Source organism: Palaemon carinicauda, chromosome 1 (genome assembly GCF_036898095.1).
Source record: "Palaemon carinicauda isolate YSFRI2023 chromosome 1, ASM3689809v2, whole genome shotgun sequence".
In the NCBI taxonomy this organism is placed as follows: Eukaryota; Metazoa; Arthropoda; class Malacostraca; order Decapoda; family Palaemonidae; genus Palaemon; species Palaemon carinicauda.
Genome location: NC_090725.1, coordinates 268,915,341 through 268,935,379, shown reverse-complemented (window position 1 = coordinate 268,935,379; position 20,039 = coordinate 268,915,341). Strand labels below are relative to the sequence as shown.

Here is a 20,039-nt window from a genome sequence, read left to right as displayed (position 1 = left end):
ACGTGTGAGGCCTTTGTTCTACAAAAGACTGGTAATGGTTGATATGTATAAAAATATATACAATATGCTTATACATATACTTACTTACTCTACTGGTCTTGGGGCCACTTGTTGACCCATGAACGCTCTTGATAGATTATTCCAATCTCATCTGTTCTGTGCCACAGTTGTCCAAACTCTAGGGTTCAAAGCCTCCTGCTGTATATCCTCCTCTAAACACCGCCTTCAATCTTTTCTTTGTCGTCCAGGAGGTCTAAATTCATCTACACGTGCCAAGAAGACCCTTCTTGGCATTCTTTCCTCCTCCCTTCTTGCAACATGCCCTGCCCATTGTATTCTTCTTCCCTTAACAAATCTACTCATATGTGGTTGTTTTGTCCATTCTCTCAACTCCCAGTTATGTCCCATCCTCCATTCTTGTCTTTCTTGGTCGTATACTGGTCCCACTACAGTTCTTAATACGGTATTCTCAAAAACTTCCAGTCTTTTTTCTTGCTCTTTTGTCAATGACCATGCTTCACATCCATAGACCAGAATGGGCCTTATTATTGTATTATACACCCTCAACTTTGTCTTTTCTGATATTGATCTTCTTTTGAGAAGTGTTAACAAACTTTTGACACCTGTTTGCAGCCTAATTCTTTCATTTATTTCTGCTTTCATATTTATCATGCATTGTGTATATATATATATATATATATATATATATATATATATATATATATATATATATATATATATATATATATATATACTGTATATATATATATATATATATACACACACATATATATATACTGTATATATATATATATATATATATATATATATATATATATATATATGTGTGTGTGTATATATGTATGTAATATATATATATATATATATATATATATATATATATATATATATATATATATATATATATATATATATGTGTGTATATATGTATGTAATATACAGTATATATATATATATATATATATATATATATATATATATATATATGCATATATATTTATATAAAATGTATGATACATACATACATACATATACCAAAGCACTTCTCCCAATTTTGGGGGTTAGCCGACATCAACAAATGAAACAAGAACAAAAAAGGGGACCTCTACTCTCTACGTTCCTCCCAGCCTAACAAGGGACTCAACCGAGTTCAGCTGGTACTGTTAGGGTGCCACAGCCCACCCTCCCCCGTTATCCACCACAGATGAAGCTTCATAAAGCTGAATCCCCTACTGCTGCTACCTCCGCGGTCATCTAAGGCATTGGAGGAAGCAGCAGAGCCTACTGGAACTGCGTCATAATCGCTCGCCATTCATTCCTATTTCTAGCACGCTCTCTTGCCTCTCTCACATCTATCCTCCTATCACCCAGAGCTTCCTTCACTCCATCCATCCACTCAAACCTTGGCCTTCCTTTTGTACTTCTTCCATCAACTCTTGCATTCATCACCTTCTTTAGCAAACAGCCATTTTCCATTCTCTCAACATGGCCAAACCACCTCAACACATTCATATCCACTCTAGCTGCTAACTCATTTCTTACACCAGTTCTCACTCTCACCACTTCGTTCCTAACCCTATCTACTCGAGATACACCAGCCATACTCCTTAGACACTTCATCTCAAACACATTCAATTTCTGTCTCTCCATACTTTCATTCCCCACAACTCCAATCCATACATCACAGTTGGTACAATCACTTTCTCATATAGAACTCTCTTAACATTCATACCCAACCCTCTATTTTTTACTACTCCATTAACTGCCCCCAACACTTTGCAACCTTCATTGACTCTCTGAAGTACATCTGCTTCCACTCCACCATTTGCTGCAACAACAGACCCCAAGTACTTAAACTGATCCACCTCCTCAAGTAACTCTCCATTCAATATGACATTCAACCTTGCACCACCTTCCCTTCTCGTACATCTCATAACCTTACTCTTACCCACATTAACTCTCAACTTCCTTCTCTCACACACTCTTCCAAATTCTGTCACTAATCGGCCAAGCTTCTCTTCTGTCTGCAACCAGTACAGTATCATCCACAAACAACAACTGATTTACCTCCCATTCATGGTCATTCTCATCTACCAGTTTTAATCCTCGTCCAAGCACTCGAGCATTCACCTCTCTCACCACTCCATCAACATACAAGTTAAACAACTACGGCAATATTACACATCCCTGTCTCAGCCCCACTCTCACCGGAAACCAATCACTCACTTCATTTCCTATCCTAACACATGCTTTACTACCTTTGTAGAAACTTTTCAATGCTTGCAACAACCTTCCACCAACTCCATATAACCTCATCACATTCCACATTGCTTCCCTATCAACTCTATCATACGCTTTCTCCAGATCCATAAACGCAACATACACCTCCTTACCTTTTGCTAAATATTTCTCGCATATCTGCCTAACTGTAAAAATCTGATTCACACAAGCCCTACCTCTTCTAAAACCACCCTGTACTTCTAAGATTGCATTCTCTGTTTTATCCTTGATCCTATTAATCATTACTCTACCATACACTTTTCCAACTACACTTAACAAACTAATACCTCTTGAATTATAACACTCATGCACATCTCCCTTACCCTTATATAGTGGTACAATACATGCAAAAACCCAATCTACTGGTACCATTGACAACACAAAACACATATTAAACAATCTCACCAACCATTCAAGTACAGTCACACCCCCTTCCTTCAACATCTCAGCTCTCACACCATCCATACCAGACGCTTTTCCTACTCTCGTTTCATCTAGTGCTCTCCTCACTTCATTATTGTAATCTCTCTCTCATTCTCATCTCCCATCACTGGCACCTCAACACCTGCAACAGCAATTATATCTGCCTCCCTATTATCCTCAACATTCACTAAACTTTCAAAATATTCCGCCCATCTTTTCCTTGCCTCCTCTCCTTTTAACAACCTTCCATTTCCATCTTTCACTGTCTCTTCAATTCTTGAGCCAGCCTTCCTTACTCTCTTCACTTCTTTCCAAAACTTCTTCTTATTCTCTTTATATGAATGACCCAATCCCTGACCCCACCTCAGGTCAGCTGCCCTTTTTGCCTCCCGTACCTTGCGCTTTACTTCCACATTTTTCTCTTTATATTTTTCATACTTCTCTATACTATTACTCTGCAGCCATTCTTCAAAAGCCCTCTTTTTCTATTCCACTTTTACCTTCACTCCTTCATTCCACCATTCACTGCCCTTCCTCATGCTGCCTCTAACAACCTTCTTGCCACACACATCACTTGCAGTCCCAACAAAATTTTCTTTTACTAACTTCCACTCCTCTAAATGTATGATAAGAAATATAAATTTACATTACAGTTATAAGAAAAGATTCTCTCTCTCTCTCTCTCTCTCTCTCTCTCTCTCTCTCTCTCTCTCTCTCTCTCTCTCTCTCTCTCTCTCTCTCTCTCTATATATATGAAAAAAGTAAAGATTTTGAAATTGGGTTATCATTATTTAATCATCATATGCTTGAATAATTTTCTATAAGAAGAATTGCTATTTCAATGATAAAAAAAATAAAGATATGACAATATAGTGTACTGTATATAGAATTTACAGTAATCGGTAACCTCCTTATTTGTTAAAAAAAAATGCACTTTTTTTAAAAGAAAGCTTTTAAGAATTACCATGTCAAGATATGAATTTTTTTTTCAATTATACTAAGCTCTAATTTTCATTTTTTTAGTATGAAGCACTACGTCAAACAGGAAATGAGATTTCCCTTTACGGTCAGCTAGCTCAGCTCGTTAATCAAAGCTGTCAACTTTTTTTTTTTTACCACTGGGTTCTGACCTTGGTGTTGTTTCACAAATAGAAAAGGAATGAAACGTAGAATGGGACATATTCCATGTTCTTAGCATATGCTATGTTTAAAGAGATTTCTTTTTAAAAAGTTCAAATTTCTCCATTAAGAAATAAGAGATAGAGGAGAAAAATTTCTTTATAAACACAAATTGATGTAAGGTCTGATGGGAGAGTAGCCAAAATCAGAATAGGCCAGATGTTTCTCGGTATAGGTCAAATACTACAGATACTGGAAAGAATATAAATTTTTTTTTTTTCTTGCAGTAAATTCGCCTATACACAATCTGCATGAAAAAGATTTAACACATAAGGTATTGTGGGAAATACTGAGAAAGGGAAATAAGGATAATACCCAGAAAGACACTATAATTAATATTAAAACTGCTTGTAATTTGATATGCGGTAAAGAATAATGCAAATAATGAAAGGAAGAAAAATAAATTGAAGGGATAATTCAGTGTAGAGAGGGTAGAGGGAAATCATATTAAAGTACAGTAAAAATTACTCATGACTAAATTATACATAACATTAAACTGTATAATAGAATTGAATAGTTAAATTTTTAGGATTTAAGATTGTGAAAAGTATAGAATAAAATTTAGAAGTAGTTTATTAAGTATTATAGATGATTTAGGTTTTTATTAAGGAAAGGATGCAAAAATACAAGTTTGTACAGTACTTTATTATGCAATTACTGTAATAAAACTTACAATACAATTAGTGGACTACTTGTAAACAATGTTGTGCATTATTTGCGGCATTAGGTGACTGTACTTAGACAGTGGTTAGTATGTTAGAGGAACTAGAGTTCATTGACCTAAGGGCACCAATTATATGTGAATTTTTGCTCTTCGTGGTTGTCTGGTACCTAACCCATGACCGAGGGCCAAGTTAAAATTTTTATTGTAATGGTTCGACGTTGGGAATTAAATTTTTTCATTTGATATTTAAGGATGACTGACATAAAATTCTATCTGACATAAAGCGGGGACTACCGTATGTATGAGAAAGAGAGAGATTATTTTGTTTTCTAATGGGAAATGAAATGTACAGGACAAAGGCAAATATTTTACAAATTAATTTTCCATATCCCATCTCTTTTATTGACTAGAATTTACATTACCAAATTAGTGCTGTATCAACAATGATACCTCCAAATCTATTAGCTTTTTTTATAGCGGCATATTTTTGTCATTATGTAAGTTACTTTTAAGTATATTAATCTACAGATTTTGAAAAGAATCGCTTACATTACTCATATTACTGATAAAATTCATTAAAAGTGTTATAGCAATTTTTAATATTTATGATTGTCTAAACTTTTATTTTGATAACAGATGGTCTGAGGCAGAGTGTGAACGAGAAGGCTTGCCAGTCACAAGTAGTAATCAGCGAACAGTGCTAGGGGGAGCTCTATCTTTAGTGCGCTTTCCTCTTATGACAATTGAAGAATTTGCTCAGGGTCCTGCTCAGTCTGGTATTTTAACTGATCGGGAAGTTGTTCAGCTTTTCTTACATTTTACTGTAAGTGATGGAACAATTATGCTTTATCCTTTGCTACATACATATGGTAATATAATTTTAGGAATTAAACTTATGAAATATTTCCATGAATCTTACCTGAGATTCTTGTGCCATTACTTCTGAAAATGAAAATATTTGACAATCCCTTTGAGAATATAAGAATTTGAAGGTTTGTTGTGACGTAGATATGCTGGCAATGACTGAAAGGATAGTTCCCTTATGGGATGCCCTGCATGAAGTCACTCATAGCAGACGCTTTTCAACTATTGAGGTGCTATGGCAAGTTCAAATGAGCCTGAACATGTGAGGTTTCCCCTATACACACTAAGTCTGTGCTTTGCATGTTGGTACACTGGCCCTAGACCAGGGAAGACAACATTTCTTTGGTAATCCTGTTGTATTGGATTCCAGGTTCAAGTCTTTCACAGGAAAGCCCTTGGAAACCACACAGCACCTCTCCAAAAAAAGATATTTGGCAATCATTTTGAAAATACAAAAATTGTATCACAAATCAGTAGGATATCCCTTTTTTTCTCCTGTTAAAGTGATCTGGAGTGTTTCTCATGTTAAGATGATGTGGTATAAGCATACACTGGATATCAGTCGTCATTTTACTCAGACTGCCATAACGCATTCCTTTTAATTGAGAATTTTGATAAGTCCCTTTATTTTAATTGATGTATTTAACTCTTTTTGCTAGATTATTTGATTGCTAATCACTCCCTTTTTGGCTTTGATTATACAGGGCTCTGAAGACTTAGGTAAAATTTTTGTTGTTTAAGGATTGGTACTTAATATCAACTGCTCTGCAATTTGCATAGAAATGTTTTATTTACTGGAACTTGTCATTTTGAATCATTGACCACCAGTGATTGATTACCCTTTCTTTTAGTGGTTAGTACTGAAGGGTAAACATGATTTTATGATGCAGTGCAATACCATTATTAGTTAAGAACTAAATAAAAAGTTTTTCTTGTTCTCATTCTGTTTGCCTGTTGTTTGTAAAGCTTGTTTATTAATTTTATACTCAAAAGTTATGAAGGATATGGAATTTAATTTTTATTAGTTTACAATAAGTTTGAATAATTTTCATATTAAATGAGTCTGAAGTTAAAGATAGAAAAATAGTGAAATTATGATTAATATAAAATGTCTTGATACTTTTACAACTCTGGTTTAATAAAAAAAAAAAAAAAAAAAAAAAAATTTTCAAACGAAACTTCTATAATGATAGCATAAAAGGATAACATCAATATGTTCAACTATATTCAACAATGATTTTCATCTCTGTAAGCTATAGAAAAAAAAATATCCTTCATCTTTAAAAACAGAAGTCTTGCTGGGAGGGGTGTGCAAGGGGGAGAGATTAATTGGCTACACAGCTGCCTATATGTGTGCAAATACGCTTTATAAATATCAACCGATAAGAATACATTAAGAGATTAGATATGTATAGTATGTATATGTTTCTGAAATATGCAATATAGTAAAAAAATTCTCTCTCTCTCTCTCTCTCTCTCTCTCTCTCTCTCTCTCTCTCTCTCTCTCTCTCTCTCTCTCTCTCTCTCCAGAAAGATAGAAATTATGACATTTAATTGTTCTTAGTTTATCATAAGTTTCAGTAGTTTTGTTTATGAATAGTTTGTGATTCAGGTTGAAAAATCTATCTATATTCCAAGGCACTTCCCCCAATTTTTGGGGGTAGCCAACATCAAACAAATGAAAAAAAAGAGGACCTTTCCTCTCTACGCTCCTCCCAGCCTGATGAGGGACTCAACCGAGTTGGGCTGGTACTGCTAGGGTGCCACAGACCACCCTCCCCCGTTGTCCACCACAGATGAAGCTTCATGAGCCGAATCCCCTACTGCTGCTACCTCCGCGGTCATCCAAAGCGACCGGAGGAAGCAGCAGGGCCTACCGGAACTGCGTCACAATCGCTTGCCATTCATTCCTATTTCTAGTACTCTCTCTTGCCGCTGTCACATTTGTCTTCATATCACCCAGAGCTTCCTTCACTCCCACCATTCACCCAAACCTTGGCCTTCCTCTTGTACTTCTTGTATTATATACTCCTGTGAGCATCGAAGAGGTTGAAAAATAATGAAGATATTTTTTTTAGAAATTCCTGATAATCTGTTAATTCTTATTTCCTTGCCTCTAAGGCTCTTTGTCATTATCAGAGCTGTTGGTAGTGTTATGCCTTAGCTTTGAAGCTCCATTAGACATGCAGCTAATTTTTAGTAACTCTGGGACACTAGGCAACTTGGACCTTACCATTGTATATTAGGCTTTTTGTGGTAAAACAAATCTAAGATTTAGGGACAATAATTTTTTTAAAACAAGCCCAGCAATCATAAAAATCTTTTATTTGATCTTGATGCCTCAAGATAACATTTGGGAAATTAAAGGAACTGCCAAAATTTCTGAAAAAATGCACCAAATACTTATTGCTAAGTATATCCAGTATCTTGCTAGAACCATCAAAAGACAGGCTATAAATTCCACATCCTTCAGTGGTAACGCCTTTGCTATCAGGTTAAGAAGTACAGCTACAGCTACTTGAGAAATATTAGCGTATTTACATGACGGGAGAACAGGAAGGTACTGATGCCCCGAAATGGACACAGCAGCCACGGCATCAAAACTCTTGTCCCTACACGTCTTTGAAATAGTACTCCTGAAATTCTTCATCTTCATCTTAGACTGGGAAACATCGTCATTGGCGACAGACACAAGCAAGTCATTAGGGATTGGCTTGCTCTGCCCTGAAAGAACAAATTCCAAAAGAACACCTTCCTCTGAAGGTACAAGGGCTTTGATAGTAACACGACAATAAAAGTTGGGCTTTTTTTTTTTTTCTTTGCTGGAAAAGTGTTGTTCTCAAATTGGCACTTAGTATTAAATCTTATATTTCACTTTGTAAAACTGTGAATGTATGAAGAAAAGTTGTTCACTTTTTATGTAAAATCTTAACATTGAAAGATATTAGATGGCAAAACCCAAAAATAGTTCATACTGAATTCATATTTCAGAACAAAAATTAAACTTGTTACAGTAGCATGAATCCCTCGGCTCACCAAGACACATGAATCGTAGAACTCTCAGTCTGAATACAGTAAAACTGTGAAAGAGGATACAATGACATAGTGTAAAATAATAGTCAAACAGAACATAGTCTAATGATAAAAGTTAATTTTCAATATTAATCTTACCCGGTGATTATGTAGCTGCAGCTCTGCTGCCCGACAGAAAAAACCTACGGGCGGGATACGCCAGCGATCGCTATACAGGTGGGGGTGTACATCAACAGCGCCATCTGTCGAGTAGGTACTCCAGTAGTTCTTGTCAACAAAGAACCAATTTTCTCTCTGTCGTGCCACCGGCAAGACCTACTTGATACGCTGTTGTTTCTGGAGTTGATTTTCACGCTATTGGTGATGTATTCTCTCTAGATATTAGCTTTCGCTGTTATTATCAATACCTTATCAAGCTTTATTGATTAGATTTTGGATTATTTGTTGACGACTTGGATAGATTTTGGATTTCCCCCCTTTGACTAATTCAAGATGTCTGACCCTACTCAAGTCCCCAAGTACAGGCAGTGTAGCGCTAGGGACTGTTCTAGGCGTCTTCCGAAGGCCTCTATAGATCCTCACACCGTTTGTTCCAATTGTAGGGGTAAATCCTGTCAATTGGAAGATCGATGTGAGGAATGCGCTGGGCTTTCGGAATTCGATTTTCAAGAATTCCTTAAGAATGCACGTAGGCTAGAGAAGGATAGGATCAGGAGGAGTTCGTCTCGCTCTTTTGATTTTTCCTCTCCCCATGCCCCACAACCTATTCCTTCCCCTGTAGTGGTGACACCCGACCCTTCTACTAGCTCTCAGCAACCCTCGATGGCGGACATGATGCGTGCCATTCAGGCTCTTGGTGACAGAGTTGAGTCATTAGCGAATGACCGCAATCAACTCTTGGCCGACGTCAAAGAGTTGAAGGAGAAAAGTGCAGTGGGAAGTGTAGTGAGTGCAAGTGCTGTGAAAAGTGTCAGTGTTACGCATGAGGGTGCATCTGTTCGTGCCAGTCGTCCTCCCAGTCCGGGACCTCTTGCAAGCTCCCAAGCCCAGGGGAGAAGCAATGTCGAAGGACCAAAGGGTTCGACAGGCCTTGATCAGCGTACAGATGTACCCTCAGTGGTTGCGGACGTATCTTGCAGAGATCGTCCCACCCACAAACAGACGAGTGAGCCCATTCATTCCTCGTCTGTGGAAGAAGTTTCTCGTCAGAAACGCTGGACCAAGGTCTCACGACCTCTCAAGCGCAAGGTCCCTTCCGAGCGAGTCCAACGGCCCAGGTGTAGCCACTGGGTCAGTTCGGACTCGCCGCAGTCTTCCGAAGACTGCACACCTCCCAAGAGAGGTAGAGTGGTTCCGCAGCAGGCAATCACTCCGTCTGTTGCCGCACCAACCGCTGTAGACCCTAAGTGGTCTATGCTGCAGTCTATGCAGACTCAGCTAGCTTCCTTCATGCAGGAGTATCGTGCTGAGAAGGTTGACGCTGCACCCGTTAACCTACAACCTGCCACGGTTGTGCGCTCAGCAGACACTGCGGCTGCCTGCTCCCACACTCCGGCTGTGAGAGCTCCACCACCGATGCGCAGTCGACCCTGCCAGACGCATGTTGACGTTAGCCGACGTGCGGCACCCTCCGTTGACATGCGTGAGCTACCGCATCAGCAGTGGGAAGGTGCTGTCAAGCTGCCGTGTTTTGACGCAATGCGGCAGTCTCCGCAACCCACGGCAGTCCCCACCACGCACCACCACTCCGCTTTTGTTGTTGCCAGCTCTCAGACTGACCAGCAGCGGCATGATGTTGGATACAGTGCAGCTACGCATGCACCCGTGCTGCCGGATTCAGCCGTTCAGCTTTCTTCTCCTCCTTTGCCGCTTCCTCCTCAGCATTCGGATGAAGGAATCTCTGATGACGACGAAGCTGCGCATTTGGACGATCAACACTCCGACATAGAGGAACCCAAGACTACGCCTCCCTCCTTAGACTTTAGGAAAGTCCTTGCCCTGTTTAAGGAGTTGTATCCGGACCAGTTTGTGTCTGCAGCCCCTCGCTCACCTCCCTCTGAGTTCGCTTTAGGCATGCAGTCAGCAGCTCCTGCCTTTACGAAGCTCGTACTCGCGCGCTCATCCAAGAGAGCTTTAAGGGTACTGGGAGAGTGGTTGCAGGCCAAGAAGCAACTTGGGAAGACATCCTTCGTCTTTCCACCGACCAAGCTTGCTTCCAAATCTAGCGTCTGGTATGCCACGGGAGAAGATCTCGGCTTGGGAGTTCCTGCCTCTGCCCAGGGCGACTTCTCAAGTCTGGTAGACTCTCCCCGCAGACTGGCTATGAGACACTCCAAGATTTGCTGGACCTTTTCAGACATGGACCATCTTTTAAAGGGAATTTTCCGGGCGTTTGAGATCTTCAACTTTCTGGACTGGTGTTTGGGAGCGTTGAGCAGAAAGACCTCCCCTTCGGATAAGGACTCTGCCATGCTCATCATGTCATGCATGGACAAAGCCATTCGGGATGGGTCTGGCGAGCTTGCGGCTTCGTTCGTGTCGGGAGTTCTTAAGAAGCGAGATCACCTTTGCTCCTTCTTGTCGGCGGGGATCACACCATGTCAGAAGTCAGAGCTGATGTTTGCTCCGCTATCTAAGTGTCTCTTTCCTGAAGAGCTGATCAAGGGGATTGCCGCCTCGTTGATCCAGAAAGATACCCATGACCTGGTGGCGTCATCCGCACGTAAAGTCACAGCTTTACCTTCCGTGCCTAGACCTAGGATGGACACACCAGCGTCTAGGTTCATTCCGCCCTTTCGTGGCAGAACCTCCAGCAGAGGAGGTACCCGTGCCGATAGTCAACGTGGCAAAAAGAAGAAGGGTTCCAAGTCCTCAAAAGGCAGAGTCTGACTGCCATCTTCTCCAGACAGCAGTGGGAGCCAGGCTCAAGAACTACTGGCAGGCCTGGGAGAACAGGGGTGCAGACGCACAGTCTGTGAAGTTGCTCAGAGAGGGGTACAGGATTCCATTCTTGAGCAAGCCCCCTCTAGCAACAACTCCCATCGACCTCTCTCCCAGGTACAGAGAGGAAGACAAGAGGCTAGCTTTACAGCAAGAGGTGTCTCTCTTGCTACAAAAGGGAGCGGTAGTCATAGTCCGGGACCATCAATCCCCGGGCTTCTACAACCGTCTCTTCTTAGTAGCGAAGAAAACAGGAGGGTGGAGACCGGTGCTAGACGTCAGTGCTCTAAATGTCTTTGTCACCAAGCAGACGTTCACCATGGAGACGACGAAGTCGGTGCTAGCATCGGTCAGGAAGGAAGACTGGATGGTCTCGTTAGACCTAAAGGACGCGTACTTTCACGTCCCCATCCACCCAGATTTCCAACCTTTCCTAAGGTTTGTCTTTGGGAAGGTGGTTTACCAGTTCCAAGCCCTGTGCTTTGGCCTAAGCACGGCACCTCTAGTGTTTACCAAACTGATGAGGAATATTGCCAAATTCCTGCATTTAGCAGACATCAGAGCCTCCCTCTATTTGGACGACTGGCTTTTAAGAGCTGCGTCAAGTCGTCGCTGTCTGGAGAATCTCAAATGGACTATGGATCTGACCAAGGAATTGGGTCTCCTGGTCAATATAGAAAAGTCCCAACTCGTTCCATCCCAAACTATAGTCTATCTAGGTATGGAGATTCAGAGTCAAGCTTTTCGGGCTTTTCCGTCGGCCCCCAGAATCAGTCAAGCCCAAGAATGCATCCAGAGCATGCTGAAAAGGAACCGATGTTCAGTCAGACAGTGGATGAGTCTAATAGGGACGCTTTCATCGCTGGACCAGTTCATCGCGTTAGGGAGACTCCACCTCCGACCCCTTCAGTATCACCTAGCTGCTCACTGGAGAAAGGACATGACGCTAGAAGCGGTCTCAGTTCCTATATCCGAAGAGATGAAGTCTGGTGGAAGAAGAGCATTCTTCTCAAGGAAGGTCTACCACTGGCTGTTCAGACCCCCGACCACCTTCTCTTCTCGGACGCATCGGACACGGGCTGGGGTGCGACACTGGACGGTCGGGAATGCTCGGGCACGTGGAATCCGGATCAAAGAGCACTACACATCAACTGCAAGGAGCTACTGGCAGTTCATCTGGCCTTGAGAAGCTTCAAGTCCCTCCTTCTAGGCAAGGTGGTGGAGGTGAACTCCGACAACACTACAGCCTTGGCGTACATCTCCAAGCAAGGAGGGACTCATTCGAGGACGTTGTTCGAGATCGCAAGGGACCTCCTCACCTGGTCAAGAGATAGAAAGATATCGCTTGTAACGAGGTTCATTCAAGGCGACATGAATGTCATGGCAGACCGCCTCAGCCGGAAGGGTCAGATCATCCCTACAGAATGGACCCTTCACAAGAATGTTTGCAACAGACTATGGGCCCTGTGGGGTCAGCCCACCATAGATCTGTTCGCTACCTCGATGACCAAGAGGCTCCCGAATTATTGCTCACCGATTCCGGACCCAGCAGCAGTTCACGTAGATGCCTTTCTTCTGGATTGGTCCCATCTAGACCTTTATGCGTTCCCCCCGTTCAAGATTGTCAACAAGGTACTGCAGAAGTTCGCCTCTCACGAAGGGACAAGGTTGACGTTGGTTGCTCCCCTCTGGCCCGCGAGAGAATGGTTCACCGAGGTACTGCAATGGCTAGTAGACGTTCCCAGGACTCTTCCTCTAAGAGTGGACCTTTTGCGTCAGCCGCACGTAAAGAAGGTACACCCAAGCCTCCACGCTCTTCGTCTGACTGCCTTCAGACTATCGAAAGACTCTCAAGAGCTAGAGGCTTTTCGAAGGAGGCAGCCAGAGCGATTGCCAGAGCAAGGAGGACATCCACTCTCAAGGTCTACCAGTCAAAATGGGAAGTCTTCCGAAGCTGGTGCAAAGCGAATTCAGTATCCTCAACCAGTACCTCTGTAACGCAGATAGCTGACTTCCTTTTACACCTAAGGAAGGTAAGATCCCTATCAGCTCCTACAATCAAAGGTTACAGAAGCATGTTGGCAGCGGTCTTCCGCCACAGAGGCTTAGATCTTTCCAACAACAAAGATCTACAGGACCTCCTTAAGTCTTTTGAGACCTCAAAGGAGCGTCGGTTAGCCACACCAGGTTGGAACTTAGACGTGGTTTTAAGGTTCTTGATGTCAGCAAGGTTCGAACCGCTTCAATCAGCCTCTTTTAAAGATCTCACTTTGAAGACTCTTTTCCTCGTTTGCTTAGCAACAGCTAAAAGAGTCAGTGAGATACACGCCTTCAGCAGGAACATAGGATTTACATCTGAAACGGCTACATGTTCCTTACAGCTTGGTTTTTTAGCTAAAAACGAACTCCTTCTCGTCCTTGGCCCAAATCGTTCGAGATTCCAAGTCTGTCCAGTTTGGTTGGAAACGAACAAGAGAGAGTACTATGCCCAGTAAGAGCTCTTAAGTACTATTTAAGACGTACGAAGCCATTACGAGGACAATCAGAAGCTTTATGGTGTTCTATTAAGAAACCTTCTTTACCGATGTCGAAGAACGCAGTTTCTTATTACATCAGACTTTTGATTAGAGAAGCCCATTCTCATCTGAATGAGGAAGACCATGCTTTGCTGAAGGTAAGGACACATGAAGTTAGAGCTGTCGCTACTTCAGTGGCCTTCAAACAGAACCGATCTCTGCAGAGTGTAATGGATGCAACCTATTGGAGAAGCAAGTCAGTGTTCGCATCATTTTACCTTAAAGATGTCCAGTCTCTTTACGAGAACTGCTACACCCTGGGACCATTCGTAGTAGCGAGTGCAGTAGTAGGTGAGGGCTCAACCACTACATTCCCATAATCCCATAACCTTTTTTAATCTTTCTCTTGAAATGCTTTTTATTGTTGTTTTTGGGTTGTACGGAAGGCTAAGAAGCCTTTCGCATCCTGGTTGATTTGGCGGGTGGTCAGATTCTTTCTTGAGAAGCGCCTAGATTAGAGGTTGTGATGAGGTCCTTTAGTATGGGTTGCAGCCCTTCATACTTCAGCACCTAGGAGTCGCTCAGCATCCTAAGAGGATCGCGAGGCTCAGTAAGGAAGACGTACTTAAAAAGGCAGAGTAATGGTTCAAGTCGACTTCCTTACCAGGTACTTATTAATTTTATGTCTGTTATTTTGAATAACTGCTAAAATGAAATACGGGATACTTAGCTTCTAATGTTAACATGTATGCTGGTCTCCACCCACCCCCCTGGGTGTGAATCAGCTACATGATCACCGGGTAAGATTAATATTGAAAAATGTTATTTTCCTTAGTAAAATAAATTTTTGAATATACTTACCCGGTGATCATGAATTAAAGGACCCTCCCTTCCTCCCCATAGAGACCCAGTGGACCGAGGAGAAAATTGGTTCTTTGTTGACAAGAAGTACTGGAGTACCTACTCGACAGATGGCGCTGTTGATGTACACCCCCACCTGTATAGCGATCGCTGGCGTATCCCGCCCGTAGGTTTTTTCTGTCGGGCAGCAGAGCTGCAGCTACATGATCACCGGGTAAGTATATTCAAAAATTTATTTTACTAAGGAAAATGACATTTTTATTTGGTATATGAATTCAAAGTTAATACTTATTATTGCTTTTGTAGTTTTGTTTAAGCAAATGCTAGTTAGGATTATGATTTAAATACTTGCAATAGATTATTACAAGTCATAGCTTAGGCTATAATAAAGCTACATTGGTCTAGTGTCCTAAGTTTTTTTTTTTTTCAGTTTGAAGAAAAAGTAAGTAAATAAGAAAGGTTGCTAGTTATTTTTGCTTCCAGAAATACAGTTAATTCTGCATTTTTACTATTTTGCTTTAACTTTTACTTTAGGAATGGAAGACTATAATCAAGTTAGACATTATCAACCACACTATTGTGAGCAGATTCTAAAGAATAACAACATAAGAGTATTTTAGGTAATAATAATCATTATAATAATATTATTATGGCTCTGAGGAGGTGTTGTATGGTATCCAAGTACTGTAATTTATATATTACACTATTTATCTTTCTTAATTCCTTCGTTGTTCACCTTATTTGTTTTTAAAGTTTACTTTGTTATTCACCTTACAGTATGTGCTGTTTCATATTTCTTTTATACTGTACAGTTTTTCTTCCCAATTTAAGGGTCCTTGGCTTTTTAGTATTTGCCTTTCCCCCAATAAGGGTTTATGTTTATCTTGTAATCATGATGAATAAGTTTCCTCCTGTCCAGTCTTCTGTCTAATACAGAGTACAACTACCTCCCAATCAACATAAAAATGTGAGGCAAGTTGCTGCTGTAAGACAGTCAGTCTAAATAGTACCTTTACAGGGCCTTTACCCATTTCCTTACATAAATGGGTACATAATGTAGTAAAATAATAACTTGGTATTTCACTCAAAGTGCCATCCTTCCATCTCATAGATTCTCAAAATAACAAGAAATGGGGAGGAGAGTGTATTGTATAGTGGTAAGGAGATGTAGGTGGGAGATTAAAATCGGCTCTTTTAATTTCATTATAGAATTTTGATTTTGAGAATTGGTTATTGTTTAAGTAGTAATGTGTGAGAAAAGTATGTTTGTATTTATGGAAACCACAGTAAAGTAATTTCATAATGTAATGCAGTATATTCATATTTTATAATCTTAATTCATATTAATGATTGAAATATTTCAGGTTAATCCTAAGCCTCCTGTAAACTTCTTAGATGTTCCAAGGTGTTGTATGACAGGGAAAGAACAAATTATGTGTCGTTTCCAGCAGACTGAGTCTCGATGGGGATATTCAGGCACAAGTGATAGAATAAGGTATGGATTTTTCAATCACATGATTATACCGTCATTTTTAATTTCATACACAGTACTCTGGCTGTTACCAGCTAAGTGTTATATTTGCATACATCTCTGAATTTTGCAGGTTTGATAAGTTTCATGCCAGGTTTTTTCATTCTTACTTGAAACTTTTGAAGACTAGGCAATGATGTCATTATTTTTTTCTTCTTTTTCCATTGAATATGATTCGGGTTCCACACTATTTGTCAGGTCCTTTAGTTTTACACACCCTATCAGGCTTAAGTATGTTGCCTCAGTGGTTGGGTTAAACTACCCAATAATTGGAATTGTAATAATCATGTTAGCAATAATAATGCTAATTATAATAATTCCAATAAGAGCTTTTCATTATTGCGGTCTATCTTGTAGATTGATTTATTTACTTGAGGTATATTAAAGCAATGCATTGCTATATAATACAGTATTGTATATAGCTTCTCTTATGATATTTTGAATTAAAATTTCTGTAATTTTGATCTCCTTGGCAGATTTATAGTTGACCGTCGTATTTTTGTTGTTGGATTTGGAATGTATGGTTCGATACATGGCCCTTCTGAATATGAAATCACCATTCAAATTATTCATACTGCAACAGGAAAGGTATGTCTTGGATTTGGTTGTGGATTAGTTGCTTTTGTTATTACTGCATTAGATTTAATTATTCTAAGAGACTTTGGGCTAATATGGGCTTCACTGTTATATGTTTACCTATATATGAATATTGATTATCAGATACTCAAGAGATACATTTTCATGTTATCATTGTTAACAACGTTTAACATATATGTTCAAAATATACTTATCAAATTGATCGTTTGAATGGAAAAGTTTTTGCTTGGGCACTGATTCATTATCCCGAAGAGTTCCAGAAATGAGGTAAATTTTCACAGGTAAGTGTTACTCAAATATATACTTTGGTAAATGCAAACAAAGACAGTTTATTGTATATAGACCCATCCTCTCTGCATAGCTATTTACAGTAGCATGAAGTTTTAACTGATTTACTATAGCATGAACTTGACAAAATTTTGTTGGAAAGTAATATACAGAACATGTGCAAAACAGTAAGCCATCTGACTAACCAGCTACCATACATGAAGGTAAACAATTACTAAATAATTATTAATATCTTTTAAAAGTAATATTAAGCTAATTATTTGCCATTATTGCTATATATTTAATATATGTTAGTTACCAATTATGTCATGTCCATGTGATTAATTGGCTTTTGGGGAAAATATGTAATATTTTTTTTATCATTTGAAGTAACTAATAAATTCAGGAAATCAGAAATATTTTAATGACTTCTTGCATGAAATTCACATGCTATTCTTTCGAATAAGTAAAAAAAAAAAAAGACCATAACAAAGAAAATCAGTTCTCACTAACCTGTATGGCAACTGCACTAGCAAGGAGAAAACACTACTTTAGTACTAGGCCTGACTCTCCTCAGCTACCTCAGAGGTGCTCGATACAATCCACTGAACTCACATGGTTGAACTAAACACACTTATTTTCAATTGGAATTTTTTCCATCTTTAACCCCTTCGCCTCGTTGACGGCAGTATACGTCAAAACATGCCTGGTAATACACACACTGACATTGGGATAACGTCATCTTCATTATTATTGTCATTATAATTATTATTATTATCATTATAATTTTTATCAGCTACGAAAGAGTACAGCACCCGGCTGTATATCACACAAGTTCACACTCGGGAAAATTTCACAAAAAAATCTCCTCTCCCTAATATTAGCCCCTCCTCCTCCTGTCTTTGGCCAACCAGCAAATTTTTGGGGTTCCATCCTTTATTTCTGAATATGTGAGCGCCATTTTGGTCTTTATATTACCATGAAATAATCACACCACTCTCTCTAGCCAATAGCAACATTTCCTACCTTAAATATTACTCAACCCCACCCCCCATGATACCCCCAATTAGGAGACTCATTTTACCACCAACCAAAATACTTGCAATTCTAGTCCTTATTCATGATTATGTAAGGTCTATTTTAGTGTATTCACATCTAACCGGGTCAAACAAAAATACTTACAATTCCAGTCCTTATTCATGATTATGTAAGGTCTATTTTATTGTTTTTCTATTTTGTCACAGTGTTCAAATCAAAGAGAAAAAGTCTCCCTGCCTTCGACAAAAACTTACAATTACCAGTAAAGAAAACAGCTGACAAAAGATGAGATTTATCTTTTTTTCTTATTTTATTCCTTTTTTCTCAACTATCATTTCTACAAAATAATATCATCTTCATGTTTTATATAATTCATATTTGTATCACGCATTGTTTTCACGAGTAAAAGTTAGCCTATTGTGATTATTTCCATTTATTGCCATTCTACCATTTCTACCAAAAAGAGGAATGATCCACTTCATAGTGACAGTCACAGTCACACGCAAGGTGGAATGACAAACGAACAAACAAACCTTATATCTAATGAACTAAATTTTTTCAATATTAATCTTACCCGTTGATCATGTAGCTGCAGCTCTGCTGCCCGACAGAAAAAACCTACGGGCGGAATACGCCAGCGATCGCTATACAGGTGGGGGTGTACATCAACAGCACCATCTGTCGAGTAGGTACTCAAGTACTTCTTGTCAACACAGAACCAATTTTCTCTCTGTCGTGCCACCGGCAAGACCTACTTGATACGCTGTTGTTTTCTGGAGTTGATTTTCACGTTATTTGGTGAAGTATTCTCTCTAGTTATTAGCTTTCGCTGTGCAGAAGTTATCCTCAATACTTTCTCACTTTCATTGATTAGATTTTGGATTATTTGTTGACGACTTGGATAGATTTTGGATTTCCCCCCTTTGACTAATTCAAGATGTCTGACCCTACTCAAGTCCCCAAGTACAGGAAGTGTAGCGCTAGGGACTGTTCTAGGCGTCTTCCGAAGGCCTCTATCGATCCGCACACCGTTTGTTCCAGTTGTAGGGGTAAAGCCTGTCAATTGGAAGATCGATGTGAGGAATGCGCTGGGCTTTCGGAATTCGATTTTCAAGAATTCCTTAAGTATGCACGTAGGCTAGAGAAGGATAGGATCAGGAGGAGTTCGTCTCGCTCTATTGATTTTTCCTCTCCCCATGCCCCACAACCTATTCCTTCCCCTGTAGTGGTTACACCCGACCCTCATACTAGCTCTCATCAACCTTCGATGGCGGATATGATGCGTGCCATTCAGGCTCTTGGTGACAGAGTTGAGTCATTAGCGAATGACCGCAATCAACTCATGGCTGACGTCAGGGAGTTGAAAGGTAAAAGTGCAGTGGGAAGTGAAGTGAGTGTCAGTGCAGTGAAAAGTGTCAGTGTTACGCATGAGGGTGCTTCTGTTCGTGCCTGTCGTCCTCCCAGTCCGGGACCTCTTGCAAGCTCCCAAGCCCAGGGGAGAAGCAATGTCGTACGACCAAAGGGTTCGACAGGCCTTGATCAGCGGACAGACGTTCCCTCCGTGGTTGAGGACGTATCTTGCCGAGATCGTCCCACCCACAAACAGACGAGTGAGCCCATTCATTCCTCGTCTGCGGAAGAGGTTTCTCGACAGAAACGCTGGACCAAGGTCTCACGACCTCTCAAGCGCAAGGTCCCTTCCGAGCGAGTCCAACGGCCCAGGTGTAGCCACTGGGTCAGTTCGGACTCGCCGCAGTCCTCCGAAGACTGCACACCTCCCAAGAGAGGTAGAGTGGTTCCGCAGCAGGCAATCACTCCATCTGTT

At 40.3% G+C, this 20,039-nt stretch overlaps 1 protein-coding gene across 1 annotated transcript in view; it reads left to right on the top strand.

Annotated features, from left to right (window-relative positions):
* Positions 1-20,039, top strand: part of LOC137656205 (BTB/POZ domain-containing protein 1-like) — a 406,727-nt gene that overhangs the window by 61,655 nt on the left and 325,033 nt on the right. The window contains exons 7-9 of the mRNA XM_068390378.1: positions 5,204-5,390; positions 16,146-16,276; positions 16,789-16,900. Coding sequence (XP_068246479.1) covers positions 5,204-5,390; positions 16,146-16,276; positions 16,789-16,900 — 430 coding nt within the window. The remainder of the gene's footprint in view (positions 1-5,203; positions 5,391-16,145; positions 16,277-16,788; positions 16,901-20,039) is intronic.